This window comes from Loxodonta africana, chromosome 20 (assembly GCF_030014295.1).
Source record: "Loxodonta africana isolate mLoxAfr1 chromosome 20, mLoxAfr1.hap2, whole genome shotgun sequence".
In the NCBI taxonomy this organism is placed as follows: domain Eukaryota; kingdom Metazoa; phylum Chordata; class Mammalia; order Proboscidea; family Elephantidae; genus Loxodonta; species Loxodonta africana.
The window spans coordinates 55,981,353-56,004,962 of NC_087361.1; the positions used below are offsets into that span (position 1 = coordinate 55,981,353).

At 45.6% G+C, this 23,610-nt stretch overlaps 1 protein-coding gene across 2 annotated transcripts in view; it reads left to right on the forward strand.

Moving 5' to 3' along the window:
* Positions 1 to 951: 951 nt before the first annotated feature.
* The window catches only part of IL10RB (interleukin 10 receptor subunit beta), a 32,019-nt gene continuing 9,360 nt past the window's right edge, over positions 952 to 23,610 (forward strand). The window contains exons 1-6 of one of the 2 annotated variants that reach the window (XM_010590312.3): positions 952 to 1,081; positions 2,072 to 2,195; positions 10,489 to 10,646; positions 13,082 to 13,248; positions 16,188 to 16,335; positions 18,743 to 18,903. In XM_010590312.3, coding sequence (XP_010588614.1) covers positions 1,033 to 1,081; positions 2,072 to 2,195; positions 10,489 to 10,646; positions 13,082 to 13,248; positions 16,188 to 16,335; positions 18,743 to 18,903 — 807 coding nt within the window. In that variant the 5' untranslated portion in view covers positions 952 to 1,032. The remainder of the gene's footprint in view (positions 1,082 to 2,071; positions 2,196 to 10,488; positions 10,647 to 13,081; positions 13,249 to 16,187; positions 16,336 to 18,742; positions 18,904 to 23,610) is intronic. The other variant, XM_003410153.4, reaches the window with a different exon arrangement.

The window sequence follows — 23,610 nt, forward strand, 5'->3', positions numbered from 1 at the left end:
TAGCTCTAAAGCTGCCTAATTGAGATACGCCAGTAACTCAGATTCTCAAATTTGCATTCACAGACCTATGGGTTCATCAGTGGAGTGCTTTTAAATCATTTTATATTGGGGTGGGGGTTATAGAAGCTAGGCGGTTCACTGGAGAAAACTTGGGGAATACTGAATGGTTTAAAAAAAAAAGCCACCACACACAAAAAAAAACAAACAAACCCATTGCCATGGAGTCGATTCTGACTCATAGGACAGAGCAGAACTGCCCCACAGAGTTTCCAAGGAATGGATTCAAACTGCCGACATTTTGGTTAGCAGCCAAGGTCTTGACCACTGCGCCACCGGGGTTTCCATCCACTGCGCAGGGGCAGATTAACCAGAAAACCAGGGATGCAGCTGGGTTTACAGTGAGCAAGGTAAGCACGGGTTTAATTGTGTCTACTTACTAATCTGGAGTGAACAATTTAACATGGGCGTTACTGTGCACTACAGTTTAGTAAATAAACACAATTACACACGTGGGTACCCTGCTTATTGGATAATCCGCCCTGACTGTGCGTTCCTTTCAAAGCACAGGTTTAATAACGTTCAGGTTTTTCCCCCAAGTCGAGATACAGTGCATCCTGTTTTGCAACCTCTTCTGCGTATCAGTGTTTGCGACTCACGGAGGGGGAGAGGCCAGGCCTCCTTACTCCCCCGCCTTCCCTGCCAAGCCTTTGAGCACTCGGCCTCTGCCGGGGAGCCGCGCGGGACCGGCGCATGGGCGGAGCCCGGAGGGGGCGGAGCCCGGAGGGGGCGGAGCCCGGAGGGGCGGGGCCCGGAGGGCTGGGCCCATATGGGGCAGATGGGACGGGGACTGAGCCGGCGGGGGCGGGGCCCACATGGGGCGGAGCCCGGCGGGGACGGGGACGGGGACCGGTGGGGCGGGGCCAAGGGGCGGGGCCCGGGCCGCGCCCTCCGTGTCTTCTTCCCGGAACCCGCTGGGCCAGAGCCCGGCGGTGGCCGGTGCGGCCCGATCGCCCCCCCGGCAGCGGCGAGGACATGGCGCGGACTCTCGGGACGTGGCTGGGCGGCTGCTTGCTAGTGACAGGTGAGGGGGTCTGCGGAGGGGCGCGGGCTTGTCCGGGCGCTGCGCCTCCCCAGCCGGGCTGCCTGCCCCGGGCCACCCGACCCCAGTTGCTCTGGGGATCGGGTCGACGGGACCCGCTTTGCTACAAACGCCTGCGGTGATCGCCGCAGGGAACACCCCTGTTCATCACATAACAAAAAAAAAAAACACTGCCGTGGAGTCGATTCGACTCTTAGCGACCCTGTAGGCCAGGCTAGAACTGCCCCATAGGGTTTCTAGGGAGCAGCCAGTGGGTTCCAACTGCTGACCTTTCGGTTCGCAGCGTAGCGCTTAACCACCGCGCCACCACATCTCCAACTAGTTTAAACACTGGTTAACAACTATTTAACATTATCTGTCTTCCCGCCGCCATCTCCCATTCCCGCTCCAACCTCCCATTCCCGGCCTCACTCCCTGCCACAGGAGGTGCAGGTTTGGTACATCCCAGACATCACTGTAAGAATTGTTAATTCTTTCCTCTGGGCTCCACATGCGTTCAGTCAGCTGTCTAACATCCCTGCTCCAATCTTTCTCCAGCATCTCAGACCACAGGGCTAGAACGGGACCAGGTGCTTAAGCCACGAGTGGATATTAACCTCTAGTTCTCCACATCAAATGTGTCAGGAAGTCTAGAGTTCATACCTCTGAAAATATATCCAAAATCCACGCCTTTCCACCACCACTCAAATGCAAGTAACCCCGTCTGCCCCACTTGGCTCTTGCTGCGCAGCAGTTTCTTGTGGTTCTTCAGATAAAATCCAAACTCCTTAGCACAGCTGGCAAGGTCTGGTGTGATCTGACCCATCTGCCTCTCCAATATTCCTTCATGTGTGTGTGTGTCTCTCTCTCTCCGTAACCCACCTCGCATTTTAAGACATGGAGTAGTAGGGGAGGCCAAAGTTTGGGTGCAGTCATTTTCTCGGGCAACCTTTTTGAAGAAAAAGTTGCAAATGTTTTTCTCTATTTTTCCAGGGTTGGGAATGGTGCCTCCTCCGGAAAACGTCAAAATGAATTCAGTTAATCTCAAGAACGTTCTTCAGTGGGAGCCTCCTGCCTTCCCCAAAGGGAATCTGACTTACACAGCTCAGTTCCAAAGGTGGGTCTGGAGGCGCTGGAGGTGGGAAGGCACCGAAGTCCGTGGCCTTGTCACTGGGTGGGGCCACAGGAAGGTTCTGACTACTGCCGACCGCATGGCCACAACAAAACAGAGCCGCCCTCTTGGACTTTTCCCTTCTGTTTGGGAAATTCTTGTGGTCTGCTTTTTCTTTTCATTTTATCTTCTGGTGGTGGTTCACGGTTTGACTATTTCCAGGCTGCTGTGGATGTAAAGGTCATGAGCCACAGTGAGCCTGGTGCTACACAGAACATAGCTCATTTGTCACCATGTAAGGAGCCCTGGGGAAACCCTGGTGGCGTAGTGGTTAAAAGCTGCAGGTGCAAACCAAAAGGTCAGCAGTTCAAATCTACCAGGTGCTCCTTGGAAACTCTATGGGGCAGTTCTGCTCTGTCCTATAGGGTCACTATGAGTCGGAATCAACTTGACGACAATGGGTTTGGTTTGGTTTTGGTTAAGGAGCCCTGGTGGCACAACGGCTAAGCGCTCAGCTGCTAACTGAGAGATTGGTTGCTCGGAACTACCCAGCAGCTCTGTGGAAGAAAAACCTGGCGACCTGCTTCTGTAAAGATAAAAAAAAAAAAAAACCCTGTTCCTGTCAAGTCGACTCCAACACATAGCAGCCCGATAGGAGAGAGTAGAACTGCCCCGTAGGGTTTCCAAGGAGCAGCTGATGGATTCAAACTGCTGACCTCTTGGTTGGCAGCCTGGCTCTTAATCACTGTACCACCAGGGCTCCCTGTAAAGATTACAGCCTAGGAAACCCTGTGGGGCAGTTCTACTCTGTCACATGGGGTCTCTATGAGTCAGAATTGATTGGACAATACCTAACAGCTAACAGCATGGTTTTTCAGAGAAAAGTGCCACTGTCAGCATCTCCGGTTATTAGAGTCGTGTTGCTAAAAGTAAACAGTTTGCAACTGGAAGCTTCCGAGAAAACTGAGGTATGCAAAGTGATCAGGAAGACCTCGGCTGTCTGACCACCCAGCCACCTCCAGCAGATTGTAACGCTGGCTCCAGTACAGAGGGGGTACAGGTCATTGCATAGTGGATGCTCAGTTACTCTGTGGCCATGTAGAATTTTTCGTGTTGGTCGTTTGCCCTTCCATGGGTTGCTAGAGACAGCCACACATATTGGATTTCCCCTCAGTCCCTGAGGCTGTCTCCTGAGATTGAAAGCGAGACAGCGATTGGCTGTTACATACCCAGGTCTCAGAATACAGCCAAGGCTTACAAAGGAGGGGTGTCACCAGAAACAGTGCTCTCGGTGCCGGTCTGCCTCCCCGTACCTGTCCTGCCTGCCAGCACTTCCTGTGCCTTGTGATGGAAGTCCATGTCAACCCTCCCTTGGCAGCCTGCCACTGTACACACAGTCTGCAGGTGATACACCTATATTTATGTCAGGTAACCAGGTACGACAACAGAGGAGGCCACAGGCTGAGGAGCCGAAACCTCTGCTCCCTGTGTGACTCATCAACATGCAGAGACACACAACTCCTCCAGGCGGACAGGAGGAAATGGAAGACCAGGATCCCCACACTCGTCATTCAGCTTCCACTCTGCAAACATATCCAGGCCGACCTTTCTCCCGTGGCACCAGTGGGTGGGTTTAAACCTCCAGCCTCCAGGTTGGCAGTCGAATGCAGACTGTCTGTGCTATCTAGGGACCTCAGAGAAGAAATAGAAAGATAAATAAGATAATCTTGTCCCTTTGGCTTTTTGTTTTCCTTTTTTTTTAACTTTTTGATTTGAAATCATTCCAAGCTAACTGAAAATTTCAAAATTTCAGGTGTGGTTCAAAGGAATTCCAAATAGCCCATACTGGATTTACCAGTTTTTACCATGTGCCACATTTGCTTCATTTTCTCTCCCTCCTGTTCCCCCTGTCTCCCCTTCACTCTGTCTTGCCCTTTGTTGGTGTTGTTATTGTTGGCTGCCGCGGACTCAGCTCCAACTCAAGGCGACCCCACGTACCATGGAACGAAACGTTGTCCGGTCCTGTGCCATCTTCACAATTGTTAGCATGTGTGAGTCCATTATTGCAGCCGCTGTGCATTTTGAGTGCCTTCCAACCTAGGGGGAAATCCTGGTGGCGTAATGGTTAAGATCAGCCGCAGCTCTTAACCAAAAGGTCGGCAGTTCAAATCCACCAGGCGCTCCTTGGAAACTCTATGAGGCAATTCTACTCTGTCCTATAGGGTCACTATGAGTTGGAATCAACTCTATGGCCGTGGGTTTGGTTCTATTTTTCCAACCTAGGGAGCTCATCTTCCCGCCAGTGGCATCACTAGGGTGGGTGTCACTCATGATATCAATCCCCATGGACCTCCTTCCTGTACCAGGCCATACAGAATCATTAGTAATGCTTTTTGTTCTGACATTACTTGTAAATCATAATTCCTGTATATCACTCCTTCTTTTCCTTTAATTACTACTTCGTTCTCAAAAAAATTATTGATATAGGTTCACAGATACTAATTACCACAATATTGTAGCTAAAACACTAAAAACTTTGACAAAATCAGCCACTGTAAAAACACTGGCAGTAATGAAAACAGCCGCGTATGCTTATATTGAGTGTGGATGAAACCATGTGATTCTAAACATCGTTGTAATTGGTAATAATGACAGCACTGACCGAGCGCATTAGAAGGGTCAAAAAGCAAATTAGCACGGAGTTTTAGCCTTGTACGTATATTGATACATGGAAGCTGGGCTTATGAAAAATGTTTTTATTGTTATAACTAACTACAGGGGTATTTTTATTAAAAAAAAAAAAATTTCTGCTGAAACACCATACAGAAATTTTATAGACGGTCATTTTGGCTTCACCCCTCTGACAGTGTCACCCAGTATGGCCTGCACTTCCCATCCCCGCCCCCCCATGACATCACTATTTCTAGCACCAAACCTAAGTGAAACCCACTACCATCAGGTCGATTCCAGCACATAGTGACCTCATAGGGTTTCCAAGGCTGTAAATCTCCACGAAGCAGACTGCCACGTATTTCTCCCTCAGAGCTGCTGGTGGCTTTGACGCGCTGACCTTTTGGTTAGCAGTTGATCATTTTAACCACTGTGCCACCAGGGCTCCTTTCCAGCACTATATCTGGCAATATTCTATTGTGATCCATAGGGTTCTCACTGGCTAATTTTTAGAAGTAGGTTACCAGGCCTTTCTTCCTAGCCTGTCTTAGTCTGGAAGCTCTGCTGAAACCTGTCCACCATGGGTGACCCTGGTAGAATTTGAAATACTGGTGCATAGCTTCCAGCTTCCTAGCAACATGCTAGCCACCAAATGCCCTTTACCCCTAGTATATTTCATAAGAATAAGGACAACCCTTTACATCCCCACAGTAAAGTTATCAAGTTCGGGAACATTAACATTTATGTAATGCTTTCGTATGATCTGTAGCCCATATTCCAGTTTTGTCAGTTGTCCTGAGGACCCAGTCCAGGATCACATATCATGTTTGTTGTCATGCCTTTCGTGTCCTTTCATCTGGAACATGTCCTTGTCTTTTTTTTTTTTCTTGACATGAATACATGAATATTTTTGAAAAATACAGGCCCATTATTTTATAGAAAAATGTCTCAATTTGGTTTTCTCTAATGCTTTTTCATAATGAGATAAGATCAGGAGATACATTTTTTAGTTTGTTGTTGTTAGCTGTTGTCTGGTGAATCCCAACTCATGGCGACCCTCTGAACAATGGGGTTGGACCATTGTGATCCACAGGGTTTTCACTGGCTGATTTGCAGAAGTATATTGCCAAGCCTTTCTTCCTAGTCCCTCCTAGTCTGAAAGCTCCACTGTAACCTGTTCAGTGTCATAGCAACACAAGCCTCCACTCACGGACAAGTGGTGCTTGCACACAAGGTGTACCCACTGGGAATCAAACCCGGGTCTCTTGTGTGGAAGGCAGGAATTCTGCCACCGCACCACCACTGCCCTCTTTTTAGTCTGATGCCACGCCAAAAATATCCGGCCCTTCCTGGGGTATTGCATGTGCAGGCAGCTGATGGTTATTTGCCCCGTAATGGCGATGTTAATTTTGATCACTTGGTTAAGGATTGTCCAGTTTCTTCACTGCATATTTTTATTTTTTCTTTTGGAATTATGTGATTTGTGGGGAGATACTGGAGGTATATCCTATTCTTTTTTTTTTTTATTGTACTTTAGATGAAGGTTTACAGAAGAAACTAGCTTCTCATCAAACAATTAGTACACATATTGTTTTGTGACATCGGTTGCCAACCCCACGATATGTCAGCACTCTCCCCTTCTTGACCTTGGCTTCCCCATTACCAGCTTTCCTGTCCTCTCCTGCCTTCTAATCCTTTTTCCTGGGCTGGTGCCCCCATTTAGTCTCGATTTGTTTTATGGGCCTGTTTTATCTTTGGCTGAAGTGTGTTCGGAGGCCGTACTCTCAGGGTTTCTCCAGTTTTTGTCATACCAGTAAGTCTGGGCTTTTTTTTTTCTTTTTTGTAAGCTAGAATTTTGTTCTACATTTTTCTCCAGCTCTGTTCGGGACCCTCTATTGTGATCCCTGTCAGAGGAGTTGGTGGTAGCCAGGTACCATCTAGTCGTGCTGGACTGACTCAGTCTGGTGGAGGCCGTAGTACTTGTGGTCCATTAGTCTTTTGGACTAATCTTTCCCTTCATTCTCCCTTGCTCCAGAAGGGTGAGACCAGTGGAGTATCTTAGATGGTGGCTCACAAGCTTTTAACACCCCAGATGCTACTCACCAAAGTGGAATGTAGACAATTTCCTTATAAACTCTGTTATGCCAGTTGAGCTAGATGTTCTCCAAGAGCACGGTCCCCACAGCCCTCAGCCCAGCAATTCGGTCCCTCAGGGAGTTTGGATGTGTGGCGCCCCCATGACCTTGCCTTGGACAAGTTGTGCGGGCTTCCCCAGTATTGTGTACTGTCTTACCCTTCACCAAAGTTACCACTTATCTATCATCTGTTTAGAGTTTTTCCATCCACCCTCCCCCGGAATATCCTGTTCTTGATCAGACTTTCTTATCTTATATTTAGCACCCATTGATGATTTTTACCTAAATCAGTTTTTACTGTCGTGGTTACAAAGTAATGATTTCCTAATGCCATCATTCTTTCATTTTTTGTTAGCATCCTGCTGAAAGGAAGTACTTCCCTTCTCTCTCACTTATTTATGTAGCTATTTATCAACAACAGGGACTCATGGATTCTTTCTTTTGTCAGTGGATCCATTCCTGTCCTTGTTTATTTTGATGTTCAAATTGTTACAGATTTGGCTGATGCAAACACCTTCAAGCTGACTCCTGTATTCTTTTGACATTGCTCCTGGGGTATCACAACTTGTAGGCCCAGGGGTTCTTCCTGGCCTTCTCCCCTTCTGTACTGTATCTCGTGTCTCCCACAGCAAGAACAACCCAGGCTCCCAACACCATCTGTACATTGACTTATTTGCTCAACAACAGCACAGTTTCAGAATTCTTCTTCCTGTACTGCTGTGAAAAACAAACCTGCTAAAAGGTTCACAGTTTGTTTACAACTTTCTTTCTTTAGACTGGGGGCTTAGGTTCAATGTACTGTAATACTTTAGGTAAGTTCTTTTCTTTTTCCATGTAGTGAAATTTATTCTATTCATTTGAAATAGCCGATTCATTTGTTTCTATCTTACGCAGTTTTAAGGGTTTTCCCCCACCCTTGTTAATTTTATTATTATTATTTTTACTATATAGAACATTAACATAATTCCAAAGTCAAAATTATGCACAAAGGTATACTTAGGAAAATGTCACCCCTTCCACCCCATTTCCCTACACCCAAACACCCTGTACGTAACCAGTAATCAATTCATTAGTTTTTGGTTTGTCCTTTCTGTGTGGTGGGTGTGTGTGTGTCTGTATGTGTCCGTGTGTGTATGTGTGTCCGTGTGTGTGTGCTTTGAAAGCTAAGCAGCTGAATGTATGTTTTCGTGTTTGCTCTTCTTTCTTACTCAGAAGGTAGCATAATAAATACACTCTTTTTTATCTTGCATTTTTTCACTTATCGATATATCCTGGAAATCAGCCCTTATCAGTTCACAGAGAACATCCTTGTTCTGTTTTTACAGCTGCATGGTAGTCCATCGAGTGTGTGTGTCAGTGTATTCAACATCTGCCTGCCCAGATGTTTTCACTAGTAGAGTAGGGCTCCAGTGAAGCTCCTACACCACTTGGCAAGAGTATTAGAGGATTTAGGAAAGGTCATTCTACTACTTATTTTTTCCCTAAGGCACATTTTCTCATACTTGTTGGTTTTAAGGAGCCCTGGTGGCACAGTGGTTAAGAGCTCACCAGAATCAACTCAATGGCAACGATTTTGGTTTTGTTTTTTTTTAGTGCGAGAAAAGGCATGTGTCAGTGATGTATAAGCTGCACATGCAGCAAGTGAAGGCAATTGTGATGAATAATTTGTTGCCATAGGGGTTGGTTCAGTCATTTCAAAGTGAGGGCAAATTTATGTAAAATTAAAGGCAAGTACAAGTTGGAGCGAGTGGGATAGGATATTCCTAACCTGGGCACCTACTGTGGTTCCTTCTTCCTGGGGTTATTTTGAGGAGGTGATGAGCTAATGCTGATAAAGCACTAGTCAGTATCAGTATTGTTGTGCTGCCTGACACATAAGTGCTCAATAAATGTTAGCTATTATTATTTTTATCACCATCATCTTCATCATCACCACCGAGGGCAGCTAAATTTGGAGGTGATTTTGGCACCAAGAGAGAAAAGCATAGTGGGAAATCAGACACCTTACTTTTTATAGGATGAGAACCATGGTTTCCTTAGGTCATGTGTAGCTAACTATACCACCTAAGGCTGTTGTGAAATTATGTAAGACGGCATTTGTTGTTAAACCCAGAAGGTATTCTGAAAGCCAAACCTTTTCCTGTCCTACTGCAAGCTGCTGCCACTCTCCCTTCTGTGGTTGGTCGGGGTATGAGAGGGGAGCTAGAGATCTGAGATCAGTGAATCATTTTACAGTTTTTTTCCAGAGTAATTACAACTGTAGTTGTTTATAGGACATTATTTGAAATCATTGTAATACTATTTTGGTTAATCTGTGGTTATTAATATTTCCCAGGCTGTATTCCACTGCCTCAGAGATACATAATCAAAGAAAAGTTTCTTGGTTAAATATGTTGAGCACCCAACCTCTTTATGGAGAAACTCACGCTCGCTAGGATATTAAAGTCTCTTGAGAAGTCCCGTTGTAAAGAAACCTGTTAAACTATGTTTAGCACAATCTTCCCCCCAAAACTATTTAACCATACAATGGATTATTTTTGAAATGCTTGGTAATATCCCAAGGGTTATTAGGGTTCTATGGAGCACAGTTTGAAAAATATAAATATAGACATTGTTGTTAGTTGCCATTGAGTTGACTCTGACTCACAGCAGCCTTATGTATTACAGAATGAAATATTGCCCAGTCCTGTGCCATGGTCAGAATTATTGGTATGTTTGGGCCCATTGTTGCAGCCACCATGTCAGTCAATCTCATGGAGGGTTTCCCTTGTTTTCACTGGCTCTCCACTCTATCAAACGTGATGTCCTTTTCTAATGATTGGTCTTTCCTAATGACATGTCCAAAGTCAGCAAGTCAAAATCTCGCCATCCCTACTTCTAAGGAGCATTCTGGCTGTTCTTCCTCCAAGACTGATTTGTATATACATACTATTCTTTGAATTAATGATTCAGAATTGGCGTTATTTTCTCTTATTATTCTCCATCAGCCTTTGGTAGAAATGGAAATAAAGGACCAGTCATCCTCGGAGGCATGCCAAAGCTGGACAATGAATAAGGAAGACTGAAGAACTGATGCCTTTGAATTATGGTGTTGGCAAAGAATATTGAATATACCATGGACTACCAGAAGAACAAAGAAGTCTGTCTTGGAAGAAATACAGCCAGAGTGCTCCTTGGAAGCGAGGATGGCAAGACTTCGTTTCACATACTTTGGACACGTTATCAGGGTGGACCCAGTCCCTGGAGAAGGACAGCATGCTGGCTAAGGTAGAGGGTCAGCAAGAAAGAGGAAGACCCTCAATGAGATGGATTGACACAATGGCTGCAACAGTGGGCTCAAACATGGCAACCATTGTGAAGATGGTGCAGGACTGGACAATGTTTCATTCTGTTGTACATAGGATCACTGTGAGTTGAAACTGACTCGATGGCACCTAACAACAACATCCTCAGAGAGTTAGAACCCCCATAATTTTGTTTTTCTGCTTTTCTAGTTATAACAGCTTCCAAGATAAATGCAAGTGTACTACCTTGACGGAATGTGATTTCTCAAGTCTTTCCAAGTATGGTGACCACACCTTGCGAGTCAGGACTGAATTTGCAGATGAGCATTCAGACTGGGTAAACATTACCTTTTGTCCTGTGGATGACAGTAAGTAATTTTGTTTTCCGTTTCATTATAACATCATCATCTTTCCTTGGTTTTTCCCCACTGGTTGGTCCATCACCAGGAATTCTTTGAGTACCCACAAAGTGAATGGGCTTATATAAGGAGCTTAGGGAATATAAAAAAGAGGGCTTTGGCCTTTAAGCAGTTTGTGGGAGAGGCAGGAAGGAAAAGGAATATCATCAATAAAATAATTAAATTAAACATAAACATAATAACTTTAATGCCTCAAAATGAGAATGAGTTGCAGCCAGCACCGTTAATGGAAAAACTGGAAGAATTAATACAGCACATTTCATGGGAGGAATTCTGCTTGGAATTATGACTTAAACAAAGACACATGGCATCTTAGGCAGAAGAGTAAAGGTTATTCTAGGCAGGTGGACACCTTGGATAATGGTTTAGGGATAGAAAGACCAGATGCAGAGAGCCAGTTTGCCCAGAACAGAGGACAGAAGGGATTGGATACAGCATGAGTGGATGGAAGATCGTTTAAGTCAGGTTGGCTGGTAAGCATCCCACATTAGATCTGGAGGGTCATGAGGACTACCAGAAGTCATGAGGCAGACGTAATTAGAACACCAAGAATTAAAATTAATTAAACCACCATAGAGCCGTTGAGAAAGTAAAGAGGGTCAGGAATTGCAAGAACCTCATTAACAAAGCTCAGGTACAGCCCTCCAAGGGATGAGCAGATAGAAGCACGAGAACGAGCGTGTCTGTGTGGGAAGACAAGTCGCTGTCAAGTTGATTCCAACTCATGGCGGCCCAGTGTGTGTTAGAGTAGAAGTGAGCTCCATAAGGTTTTCAATGGCTGATTTTTTGGAATAGATCGCCAGGCCCTCCTCCTGACGTGCCTCTGGATAAGCTCAAACCTCCAACCTCTTGGTTAGCAGCTGAGTGCATTAACTGTTCGCACCACCCAAGGGCTCCATCTATCTGGCAGAGGGTCTTTATACACAAAGTCCCCTGCACTAGACCCTTGTAGCTCCCTGGTAGAGAATGAAACCAGCTTGCCCTGCTTCCCTTTCCCAATTCTGTCCCAAGCTTGGGCAAAAAACCTTATTTTAGGAGTTAGAAATTATCAAAGTTATATCATCAAAGGTATCGTTATAAAAACTAACCAAAAAAATGAACATAAAAAACACAGCATAACAGTCAAGTCTCCAAAACACAGTACGGGTTTCTAATCCTGTAATTGCTAATTGACTTACCGGGTTCTGACTAGTTCTAAATCCTATTTGAGGTTCCCTCTAGGGAAGTTCACTTTAGAAACTGAGGTACAAAATGGTTAAGCAGCTTACCCAAAGGTCACACAGGTAATGAGTGGCAGAGGTGGGATTCAGACCCAGGTCCTGTGTCCATGCTCTTAGCCCCTGCTGCCCCATATTTTCTCTTTCAGTTCATACATATTAGTGAGAGGGAAGTGCTTCAAGACCTTACACTGAACCTATTTATACTTGCTTCGGAAAAAATCTAGTAAGTTTTCTTAAATGATCTGCCACCAGCCGCAGATTAGAGATGGAGTGCAATGCTAGAGGCAGAGCCATAAGCACCCTCAGAAAAATAACAGCAGCCAGAGAAGAATACAGGACGTAACTCAAACAGCACAGTTGCCTACAGTCATTTATTATTCATTCAACAATTATTATTAATCACTACCCACTATGTGCCAGGCACTGTTCTTAGTGCTGAAGCTACAACAGTGAACAAGACAAAATCTCTGCCCTCACAGGTGTACGCTCCAATGGGAAAGACCAATAATAAATAAATAAATACATATTTTATGACAGGTAGTAACTGTGGCTCCCAAGAAAAATAAAGCAAGGTAATGGGCAGAAAGTGGTGGAAGCTTGTCTGGAGAGACGGTGTCTCTGAGGACTCGGGTGAACTGAAGGGGTCAGCCACATGAATATCTGGGGAAAGGGCATTCAGGAGGAGGACAGCTTTAGATTTTGTTAGAAAAATGTGTACGGTTAATTATATATGTTAAGCATATGTAATAAAATACCATCTATAACTTCCAACCCAGCAAAAAAAAAAAAAGGAAAGAAAGAAAATTCAGTCTAATAGGAAGCAGCAGAGGAGGGGAAGAAGCCCCCCTCAAAAAAAAAAAAAAAAAAAGGCAGTTTTTAACAGAAAACAAAACCATGTGGTTAGAAAAATTCCCAATATATCAGAAATCACAGTAAACATAAATGAACTAAACTCAATTAATAAAGACAAAGATTTTCAGATTGTTCTTAAGAAACAAAATCCAGCTATCCTTCTCAGCCCATAAATCAGTGTCACAGCATTGCTATATCATAGTGCCATGTTAAGTAGATTAATTGTTCTGCACAGTTAGGAAAAACAAATGTTGAAGTGAAAATTTTTCAATGTGATTTTTGATTGTCATCTTGCTTTGTTCCCATGCGTAGCCATTATCGGACCTCCTGGAATACAAGTAGAAGCACTTGCTGATTCTTTACATATGCGATTCTTAGCCCCCAAAGTTGTGGATGAACCTGAAACGTGGACCATGAAGAATTTTTATACCTCGTGGGTTTATAACGTACAGTATTGGAAAAATGGCACTGATGAAAAGGTAAGCTCAGTTAATCATGTGCATTTTAGATGCAGGGTCCCGTGTTCCTTGGTAAGCTTTGGTCTGAGGCCATGATGATGGACAGAGGAGGCCATTCCAAGTAGGATCTTGTGAAGTGGCAGCACCTTGTGGCTCAGAAGACTGAAGACCTGGCTTCCTGAAAGCCAGGAGCGCCCCCGTCTGAGGGATGGCCAGTATCTGTGGCTCAGGCTTCTCAAATTCCCAGGGAAAATATGTGGAGCAAACTTCCAGGGTGCTAGTGCCCAGTGAGAGCAGGGCTTTCTCTCCCTGAAGAAAAGTTGCAGGAGAAAGCAGAGCAGAGTTAGCAGTTAGGGGAAGGAGCTTAGAATCAGAGCAGGAATCAGCTGGGTGACTTCTATTTCATGGCACCAACCCTGATGCCCTAAGAAGACCACAGGTCAGTCAAGGCCATGGTCAGGGCAGCCTCACATCTGGACACTGGATGAACAGTGTCACCTTTGACCTCTTGGACCCCACTTTTCCCCCATTGCTCTTCTCCTCTACAGGGGACAGAATTTTTTTTTTTTTTTTTTTTAACGTAAGGTTGGAATGAAAAGGTGCAGCTAGAGGGCTGGTTTGGTCACCGTGTGACTCTGATCACATTCTTGACCGCTGCTTCCTAGGGTCTGCAAAATGGGCATAATAACCTACTTCATTAATAAGATGGGGACAGCAACCTACTTCATAGGATCATTGTGGGAATAATTTAATGACATAATAAAAGAAATACGTCCGGTTGCTTGGAACAATGTACATGATCAATATGTGAGAGTCCTTTCCCTTTATGTAGACATATTAAAGCTGTTATCATTCATCTGTGGTCAGATTTTATCCTTATACTTAGTGCTTCTGAGCTGAAAACCATTCATGGTCCTAAACTGATTGATATATATTACATTTCATGTATGTTCTCCTCCACATTGAATGTTGATTTTATCACTTAATTCTCAACAGTTTGGGAGGAAGGAGTCACCCATGTTTATTTTCTTAGGAATGATAGAATTAGATTTATATACACACACTATGTGACCTAAAAAAATGTCATTTTTTTTTTTTTTTTCCCCCAAAAAGGCTCCATTAAATGATGTGGGATATCTGTGTTCCTCACAAAAACGAAGACTTTTCTGTAGTAAAACCCCAGGAAATATGTGCCTGGGAAGCATTCCAGGATAATTAGTTTCGTAATCACATATCAAATGCAGATGTCTCTACTAACCCCCGAGGTGCAAAGATAAGATGGGGTTTGTCCCCTCAAGGGGCTAGCAGTCCTCTCTGACCGAAGGTCTGACTCTGCAGTCATCATGCCTGGGCGTCTCCTGGACCAAGCGTGGATTGCAAAGCCCATTTTATATTTAGCCTCTTATTTTCTTTTTTATCTAGAATACACCCACAGCCCGGGCATCTGGTTCCACATTTGTTCTGTTGCTTTAGCCTCAACTGTGTGGGAGCCTTTGGTGTGAGCTGCAGAGTGCTGGGAAGGCCTGCTGCTCCACGGTTGCTCCACTGGTGCCTGTGGTGTTGCCATTACTCGTGTATGTGGTCCCCTTGTAGAATGCAAATATTCCTGAGAGGGCACCACCTTAGATCTGTAAACTAATGGCATGGAAGGCCTCTGGAAAGTCTGGCTTTTCCTGATGGAAGACAGTGATAAGATAAGACCAGAAGGTGCCCAGAGTGAAGAAGGGTTGGAGAGGGGACTTGAGGATCTGTCTCTTCTCTTCTCCGCTGCTTTCTTCCCGCCTGGCCATTTATACATTGGCCTCTGAGTTTAGTTTTTGAATAAAAATAACACTGTAAAGTTTTGGAAATATTGGCTTTCTTGAAATGAAAGCCAGAGTTTGGCTGTGAGTTTTTTTTCTTTTGTTTTTTAATTTCTTAGAAGTTATAATTTATTCTTCCTGTATTCAATAAGTAGAATCCAATTTTTGCCCTTAGATTCTCATGCAATAAAGGCATATAGGCAAGACGTCAACAACCCCAAGCACAAAAGACAAATAATTACAGAAAGTAAAGGTAAACATTCTGTGATCACTTTCTGTTGAAGTTTCTATTCATTCATGAAATGCATTTTTCATAGGACTCTTACATAAAAAAAAAAATTGTAACCATGATGGAAATATGGTTAGTGTGACTTTTAGGATCCTCTGGGTGGCCTAAACAGTACAGTGCTTGACTACCAACAAAAGGCTGGTGGTTCAAACCCACCCAAAGGCACGTTGGAAGACAGGCCTGGTGATCTGCTTCAGAAAAACCACAGCCTTAAAAACCCTATAGAGCAGTTCTGCTCTGCACACATGGGGTTGCCATGAGTCAGAATCGATTCGACAGCAACTAGTTTGTTTTGTTTAGTTTTGCTTTTTGTACACTCTTTTAATTGTTTTGACAGGAACTATTTTAGTTTCTCTAATTCAGGAATTTGTTATCAATTATGGTCTCTTATACTCAGAGTAAACTAAGATGAACCAGTGATACCAGCCTCCAGAGGTAGCCTGGGTCTGTGCCCTGAGTTGTGTTTGGGAAGCCCCATGGAGGTCAACCCAGGTGCCACAACTAGAGCAGTGATTCAGAGGAAAACCCAGGCAGCCAGGATGAGAAGTGTGCTCTTGACCTAGGAGGAAAATCTCCCATTGAGTCTTGCTGTATATGACTTGCTCGTCTTTTGAAAAAGGAAGTGGGATGGTTTTTGTGTTATGTTCCCTAGAGAATTCAGGAAAGGAGATGGTTTGTCACATCGCAGTACACCCTCGACCCACCCCGTAGAATGGTGTCAGGGTCCCCTGCAGTGAATAGGAGGAGCTGCAGCCTCCTGCTCCTTCCCATTTTGAGCCTGAGAAGAGATTATGTCTGGTGAGTAAGAAGCAAGACAATGGTGTCCCTTGACTGCTGAGCCATTTTCTTATTCTCATCTTTGTCCCTAGTTTCAAATTACTGCTCCATATGATTTTGAGGTCCTCCAAAATCTGGAGCCGTGGACAACTTACTGTGTTCAAGTTCAAGGATTTCTTCCTGATAGGAACAAAACTGGGGAATGGAGTCAGCCTGTCTGTGAGCAAACAACCAACGACGGTGAGTCGTGAGAGCTACAATCTGTATCTTGGCCTTCTCTGAGCGTTTTAAATAGCTTTATAGATACTTTACAGACTTTAGAGGGTCAAAAGACTCTTTAGACATCATTGTGTTCAGCTCAAACTCCAATTTGAGAACTCTTGTTGTTGGTTGCTGTTAATTGGCTCTAACTCATGGCAACCTTGTGTATAACAGAACAAAACATTTGATCCTATGCCATCTCCATGATCTTTGATACATTTGAGCCCACTGTTGAGACTATTGTGTCAATCCATCTCAGTTGAAGATTTTCTTAATTTTCGCTGACCCTCTACTTTACCAATCATAATGCCCTTCTCTAGTAATTGATCTTTTCTGGTGGCCTGTCCAAAGTAAGCAAGATGAAGCCTCACCATCCTGGCTTCTAAGGAGCATTCCAGTTGTATTTTTCCTAAGACTACTGGAATATTAAATGGAAGCTGGTTGGATGAGTCAAATCCTGGAACTTCCTCAAGAGCTAGCATGTCAGATTCCAAGCTGACCACAGGTATTATTAGCCAAGATGTGGCCTGGGGGCCATTCCATAGCTCACTGGCTCCCTGACCCCACCTTCACCAGGAAGAAAGACATGTTTAAGTTGAACATGCTCAAAGTGTGCGTTAGAAGGCAGCACTCCTTGATTCTAGTAAAAGAAATAAGAATTTATTGGGAAGGTGGGATAAAGAGTTGCTCTGAACCTGCAAAGACACGAGCTGGAAAGATCATGAGGTCACTGCCAACATGAATTAAAACCGAGAAGGACAAAGGAGGAAGGGCTATATCCATTCATCAGATGTTTAAGGGGTATCTACTGTGTGCCACCACCAGCCATCTGTTTGTCCTACTGTGGTGGTTTGCACGTTGCTATGATGCTGGAAGCTATACCACTGATATTTCAGATACCAGCAGGTCACAGGAAATACAACCAGAATACTCCTTAGAAGCCAGGGTGGCGAGACTTTATCTTGCTTACTTTAGATCCATCGTCAGGAAGGATCAGTCGCTAGAAAAGAACACCATGTTTCATAAAGTAGAGGGTCAGTGAAAATGATGGAAACGCCCCATGAGATGGATTGACACGGTGACTGCAACAGTGGGCTCAAACCTCATACCAACCATCATGAAGATGGCGCAGGACCGGGTAATGTTTCCTTTGCTTACATATGAAGTCACCATGAGTAGGCGCCAGCTCGACAGCAGCTAACAGTTGTGTGCCACATGCTGTGACAAGTGCTTTGAGAAGCCAGCAGGTAACTATCAATGTAGCTCCAGGGTCAACTTACTGTTTCAGGGTTCTTTGACTTGTCTTGTGTAAGTGTGAATCGACAGTTCCCCCACAAACAATCCCTTTAAAATGACTTGCTCTTACCAACGTTCATGACACCATTATTCCCAATAGCCACAATGTGGAGACAATCTGTTTCAATATATAAATGGATAAACAAAATATGGTGTATCCGTGCGCTGGAATATTTATTACTCAGTCATAAAGAGAAATGAAGTTCTGATACATGCTATGACATGGATGAACTTTAAAAACATCATGCTGAGTGAAATGAGCCAGACACAAAATATCAAGAATAGGCGATTTCATAAAGACAGAAGAGGGACTGGGGAAGAGGAATGGTGAGCTATCACTTGATGGGTGCATAGTTTCTCTTTGAGATAATGAAAAAGGAAATTGATGATGGTGATGGTTGTACAACATTGTACATGTAATTAGTGCCATCGAATGGTACATTTAAAGATGGTGAAAATGGCAAATTTTATATTACATATATTTTGCCACAATAAAAAAGAGAGAAACTTGATTTTAAAGGGCAGAGTCTCTTCTCTTTGCCTCTTTCAGGACCAGATGCTTTGGGCTTTGGTCACGAGAGTGGAGGTGGTTGGCAGGTTGAATTAAGGGAGGTTAGGTAGCCAGGGCAGGAGGAGGAGGGCCTCATGCTGAATAAAGGGAGCTAGGACCACGAGGAGACCAGGGCAACATCCTGGATACAAACTATTGTGGTGCATGTGTTCAGTGCTGTGGGTCCAGGGGAGTTCCTTCTCTGACTTCCAGGCAGAAGAGGTTTATCCAGAACAGGGAGACTCATGGCTATACTGCAAGTAGGCAAAGTGGATCAGAGTTCTTGCTTATTATTCTTTTTGTGTATATCAACAATGCCAGAAACCAGGCTTGAAGAGGACATAGGAAAAGGGTGAAACTTGTTGGAAACAGCTCTGCATCCTTGAACCAGCTGCTGTTTCCTCCTGAATGCCTTCCAAGATGGGAGTTCAGGCAGTCCAGTCATTGCCATTGGATGTGATGGTTAAAATAGTTGTTGTAACTGAACCTGTAGGTAACAAGAATGTGACACACCTGGCTAACCCACCACCTTATCTCCAGCAGAAACAACACCCTCCTGGATTATTACCATCATCCTCATAGCCTCGGTTTTCACTGTCTTCCTCCTGCTCCTCGGCTGCTTTGCCTTGATGTGGTACATTTACAAGAAGGCAAAGTACACCTTCGCCCCTGGGAATTCTCTTCCACAGCACCTGAAAGAGGTACGTAAGGTGTAGTGGGATGTGGATGAGAAAACCCTGATGGCAGAGAGTTTTCTTTTTGAGTCAAGGGTGCCTGGTTCCTGTCTCCCTGGGGGATGACATGTTTTGCACACTGGTCCATTGCCTTGGGTGAGTGTGCCCACTTCAGGGAAGCCTGAGGCCAAGGAACAGCCCTAAAGAAGGAGGCAAAGGCTTATTCCAGAAGCCATCCCTCCCACCTGGACGTGAGTCCTCCTCCCGCCTTCCCTGTCCAAAGCCCCCGCCCCCCCCACCCCGTCCCCAGGGAACAAAGGTGGTGGTTCTGGGACAGGAAGGGAAAAACCAGAGCTTGAGGTGGAGAAGATGAAAAAGAAGAAACTGTAGGCTACCTGCCAGTAACAAGCCAGGGAGAGAGGGTGGGAAGAGGAAGTTTCCATTTTGAATTTCTGAGAGTGATTGAAATTCCGGAACAGCTAGACGTGTACCCTAGACTTGAGGAGCGCTAGTTTAAAAAAGTTTAGAAAGGGTGATGAAAAAATTTTGGAAATTGATAGTGGTGGCAGTTGCCCAACATTGGGGATGTAATTAATGCCGCTAAATTGTGCGGGTGAAAATGGCAAATTCTGCTATGTATATTTTACAATTTTTAAAAAGTTTAGAAAGAAGAAAGAATGCACGTGGCTAGAGGCTAGGACTGAAGAGACCCATGCGAAATGAAATTCTGTATATACACTAACACTGGAAAATGAAAATATGCCAAAGCCAGACCCAAAACGGACCTGTCTTCAGCCTGGTTCCCTAGGAAACAGACTCTAAGGCAGAGCTTTGCACTCAAAAGGCTGAGTGGAGGGTAATACCTGTGAGGGAGTCACACCTGGGATCAAATCTGCAAGGGAATAAGGACAGTCAGTCTCATGGGTGATCTAGAGCTGGGATGCCCCTTCTTCAGAGGTGTCCCAAGGTGAGGTGAAGAAGCAGGGCCTTTGAATCCTACACTGCCAGGAAAGAGGTGTATACTAGGTGAGGCAGCTCCCTTCAGCCAAGGGAGATTCCTGGAGAGAGACAGTGTGAGCTATCAGCAGCCAACCCTCCCGGCAACTGGAAGAGTGAGTGCCTCATTCCTGGAGTGAAATCTGGGTGACACACCACAGCATCCACTACAGTCCACCCCTTGTTCCACTTGGATCCACTGGGAGCAGCTGCTCCAGGATTTGAGTTGATTTCTTTTGCTGGGGAAAGTTACAAGAGGAGAGTTAGTGGAACAAACTCCACCCCCAGCCCCACCATTACAGCTGGTCTCCAGTTAACGCTCACGGCCCCCCTCCTCTGCTATCCCTTCTAGAGTCTCCTTTCTCCTCTTCCATGGCTGGCCTCTGTTGACATAAGCTTCTTACCAGATTGGGTGGCCCAGACCCTCGTATCTGAGGGGTCTGAGCCTTTGGCCACCACCATGCCCTTCTCAGGCGATGGCTGCTGTACTTGTCCATTTTCCCATCATAGCTGGGTAGGGGAATAATACCACGAGTCTCCCCAGTGGCTCATGAGGGCACCCAATATTATGTAACAACAGCCTGTCTCCACCTGATGATCACGTCAATGACTTCTGCTAGTGTGGCAACTCTTTTCCTTGCCTGTTAGTTTATTGGCACAAGAAGTCTAAAAGTGGGAGGTAGCAGTCACAGTTTAAAGTTTAATGGGACCCTTACTGTGTCACTTGGTGGAAACACTCCTCCTCTGCACCCCTCTAGACCAGGGATCAGTACACATTTTCTTAAAAGGCCAGATGCTAAGTATTTTAGGCTTTGCAGACCGAGAGGCAACATCAAGATATTTATGTGGGTACTTATATAACCTTTTAAAATTTACCTATTTAAAAGTCTGGAAACTATTATTAGGTCATGGTCCATACAAAAACAGGCAGTAGGCTGGATTTGGCCCATGGGTTATAGTTTGCCAATGCCTGCTATAGACTCCTAGAGCCTAAAATTACATGGACACGAAGCACAAATTGCCCAAGTGGGTCACCGGGAGTGATGGTAAGCAGGGCCACTCCTACTTCCGTCCCTTGGTGCTTGAACCCATGTACTCTACCTGTTAGGGACACAGCGTCATATAATGGCCGTTGATTCAGGTACATTTCAGGTGCTGGAGGACAGCACTGTATACGCATAGGGTGTCATCTCCAAGCCAGCACTCCCTCCCAATCCCTGGCACCTTCAACAGGTGATTCCATTGTCCTACCAGGCTGGGTGGGGCAGTGTGTGACATGGTCAATGGATCCTGTGGGGGTGTGCCTGCTCCTGACCTCCTTTGCTACCAGTGGGTCCCTCGGCCTGATGTGATGTTACGTGGGGCCCTATGCCAATGGAGCAGGCACTCTGTGAGTCCCAATTTGTGCTGGCCAAAGCCTTGCAGGACAGGAATGGCAAACCGTCACCTCAATGTCAGCGCCAGTCAAGATGCATCACTGCCCTTTCCAGCGTGCAAGAGGTGTGATAGGACCAACTTGCTTCCAGGTGGCTAGTAGGTCTCCTTGGGGAGTGGTGTCGTATCCGGGGGCTCAGGAACAGTCTCTGTTGCAGCCACAGTAGCTACATCAGCCTTGATGAGTGGGAGCCCCCACTCTTGTACCATGCAGAGCCTCCATCCTTGCCACCACTATTGGTTCACACAGGGGTGACCTATGACAGAAGCTGGCTGATGTCAATTGGCCAAGTCATCTGGTCTACTTGGTGGTTTAGTTCCCCTTCCGGGTGCATGCTCTCAGGTAGAAGTTAATAAATAAGTGATACAAAGATCTCAGCTCTCCAGTCTGCCCCCATAGGTCCATCCACATGCTTCTTCCCCAGACTTCCTTGTCCTTGATCATCCAATCTTCCTTCTCTAGGCCCCTGACCAACCAGCCTGGCTATTAGCCCTGCCTCTGGTTCCATGGGCAGCTTAATCTCTGGCCACTTCTTTTTCCATATAAAGGGGGCGACCAGATGCCCAGCCCGAGCTCTGCCCACTGAAAGCCTTTCCCCTCACCTCAGCCTTCCATGGCACCCAGGCCAGGGCTATTGTGCAATAGCAGACTATTTTTGGTTTGCACCCACATCTTACGCCACCCTCCCTGTGAACCAAGGTTGTCTTTGCGCTCCATCTTCAGCCAGTAATAGGGGCCCCCGCTCAAAAATTGGTCATAGGTGTGAGCGGAGGAAGAGGCACAGGAGCAGCAGTGGGTGGCGTGGGAGTCTGAGCCACCTGCCTCTGCAGCTGACATGTGCCCTCTGACCCACTCATAGCGTGCAGTTGTTCTGACAGACCTCACGTCGGGTACTTCCGGTGGCACGGTCGTCTGGCACCCTGCAGTCAGATATTCTGTGTCTACCAGGTCCCTGTTTCTACAGAAGCTGTATTTCAAATGGGGTATGATTCTCTGCTGTAGATGGCCTGGGCCCAGAACGCTAGGGGCCTGCATTGTGATTCTCCTCTTGGGGCTTGCCATCAGCTAAAAAAAAAACCAAACTCATTGCCATCAAGTCTATTGAGACTCATGGCAACCCCGTGTGTTGCAGAGTAGAACTGCTCCATAGGGTTTTCTTGGCTGTAATCTTTACAGAAGCAGATTGCCAGGCCTTCCTTCTGTGATACCACTGGGTGGGAACAAGCAACCTTTAGGTCAGGAGTTGAGCATAAACTGTTTGCATCACCCAAGGGCCCAGTGTCTTTTCCTACCACAGATGCTTCAAGGACCTGCCAGTGCGCATGGCCTGCTTCACGCTCCTCGTGTTTGATTATTGTGTTGTCATTGCTGGAAATGCCGGGCCTTCAACCCCCCATCGGCCAGTCAGGAGGTGTGGGTAGTGCTGCTCGTACCACATCCCACACCTGCTACAGGTCCTTCCCTGCTCTGGGCCCCACTCAGAGAGGCAGTCTTCTGGTCACTTGATACACATGTAGGAGTAATATTCCTAAATGTGGAATAAGCATTTTTAGGCCCAAAGAGCCCTAAAGGCTCAGTGCTTCTTTCTTAGTGGTGGAAAGTGCAAGATACGATCATTTGCCCCTTATTTTGGAGGAGATGTCCCAGCATACGCCACACCACAAGACCCCTAAAACTTCACTGACGCGGCAGGTCCCTGAATCTTCACAGGGTGAGTTTTCCACTCTCTGAAGTACATGTGTCTTACCAGGGCCTGCAGGGTACTTGCCACTTCTCACTTTTCTGGTCCTATCAGCATATTGCTGTTGATTATAAGGAGCCCCTCAGTATCGCAAGGAAACCCTGGTGGTATAGTGGTCACGTGCTACGGCTGCTAACCAGAAGGTCAGCAGTTCCAATCTACCAGGTGCTCCTTGGAAATTCTATGGGGCAGTTCTACTCTGTCCTATAGGGTCACTATGAACCAGAATTGACTCAATGGCAGTGGGTTTGGTTTGGTTTTGGGTATCACAAACAGTTAAGTGCTTGACTATTAACTGAAAAGCTGGTGGTTTCAACCCACCTAGAGGTGCCTCGGAAGAAAGCCCTGGTGATCTGCTTCTAAAAGGTCACAGCCATGAGAACCCTATGGAGCATGGTTCTACTCTGACACAAATAGGGTCAGCATGAGTTGCAATCAACTCGATGGCAACTGGTTTTGGTTGATGATAATAAAGTCAGGACTTTGTCCCCACACTGACCAGTTGGTTGATACAGGCTGCCCTGGCCAAGGCAGCTCCCTCTGCGAAGGTGAGTTCCTAGAG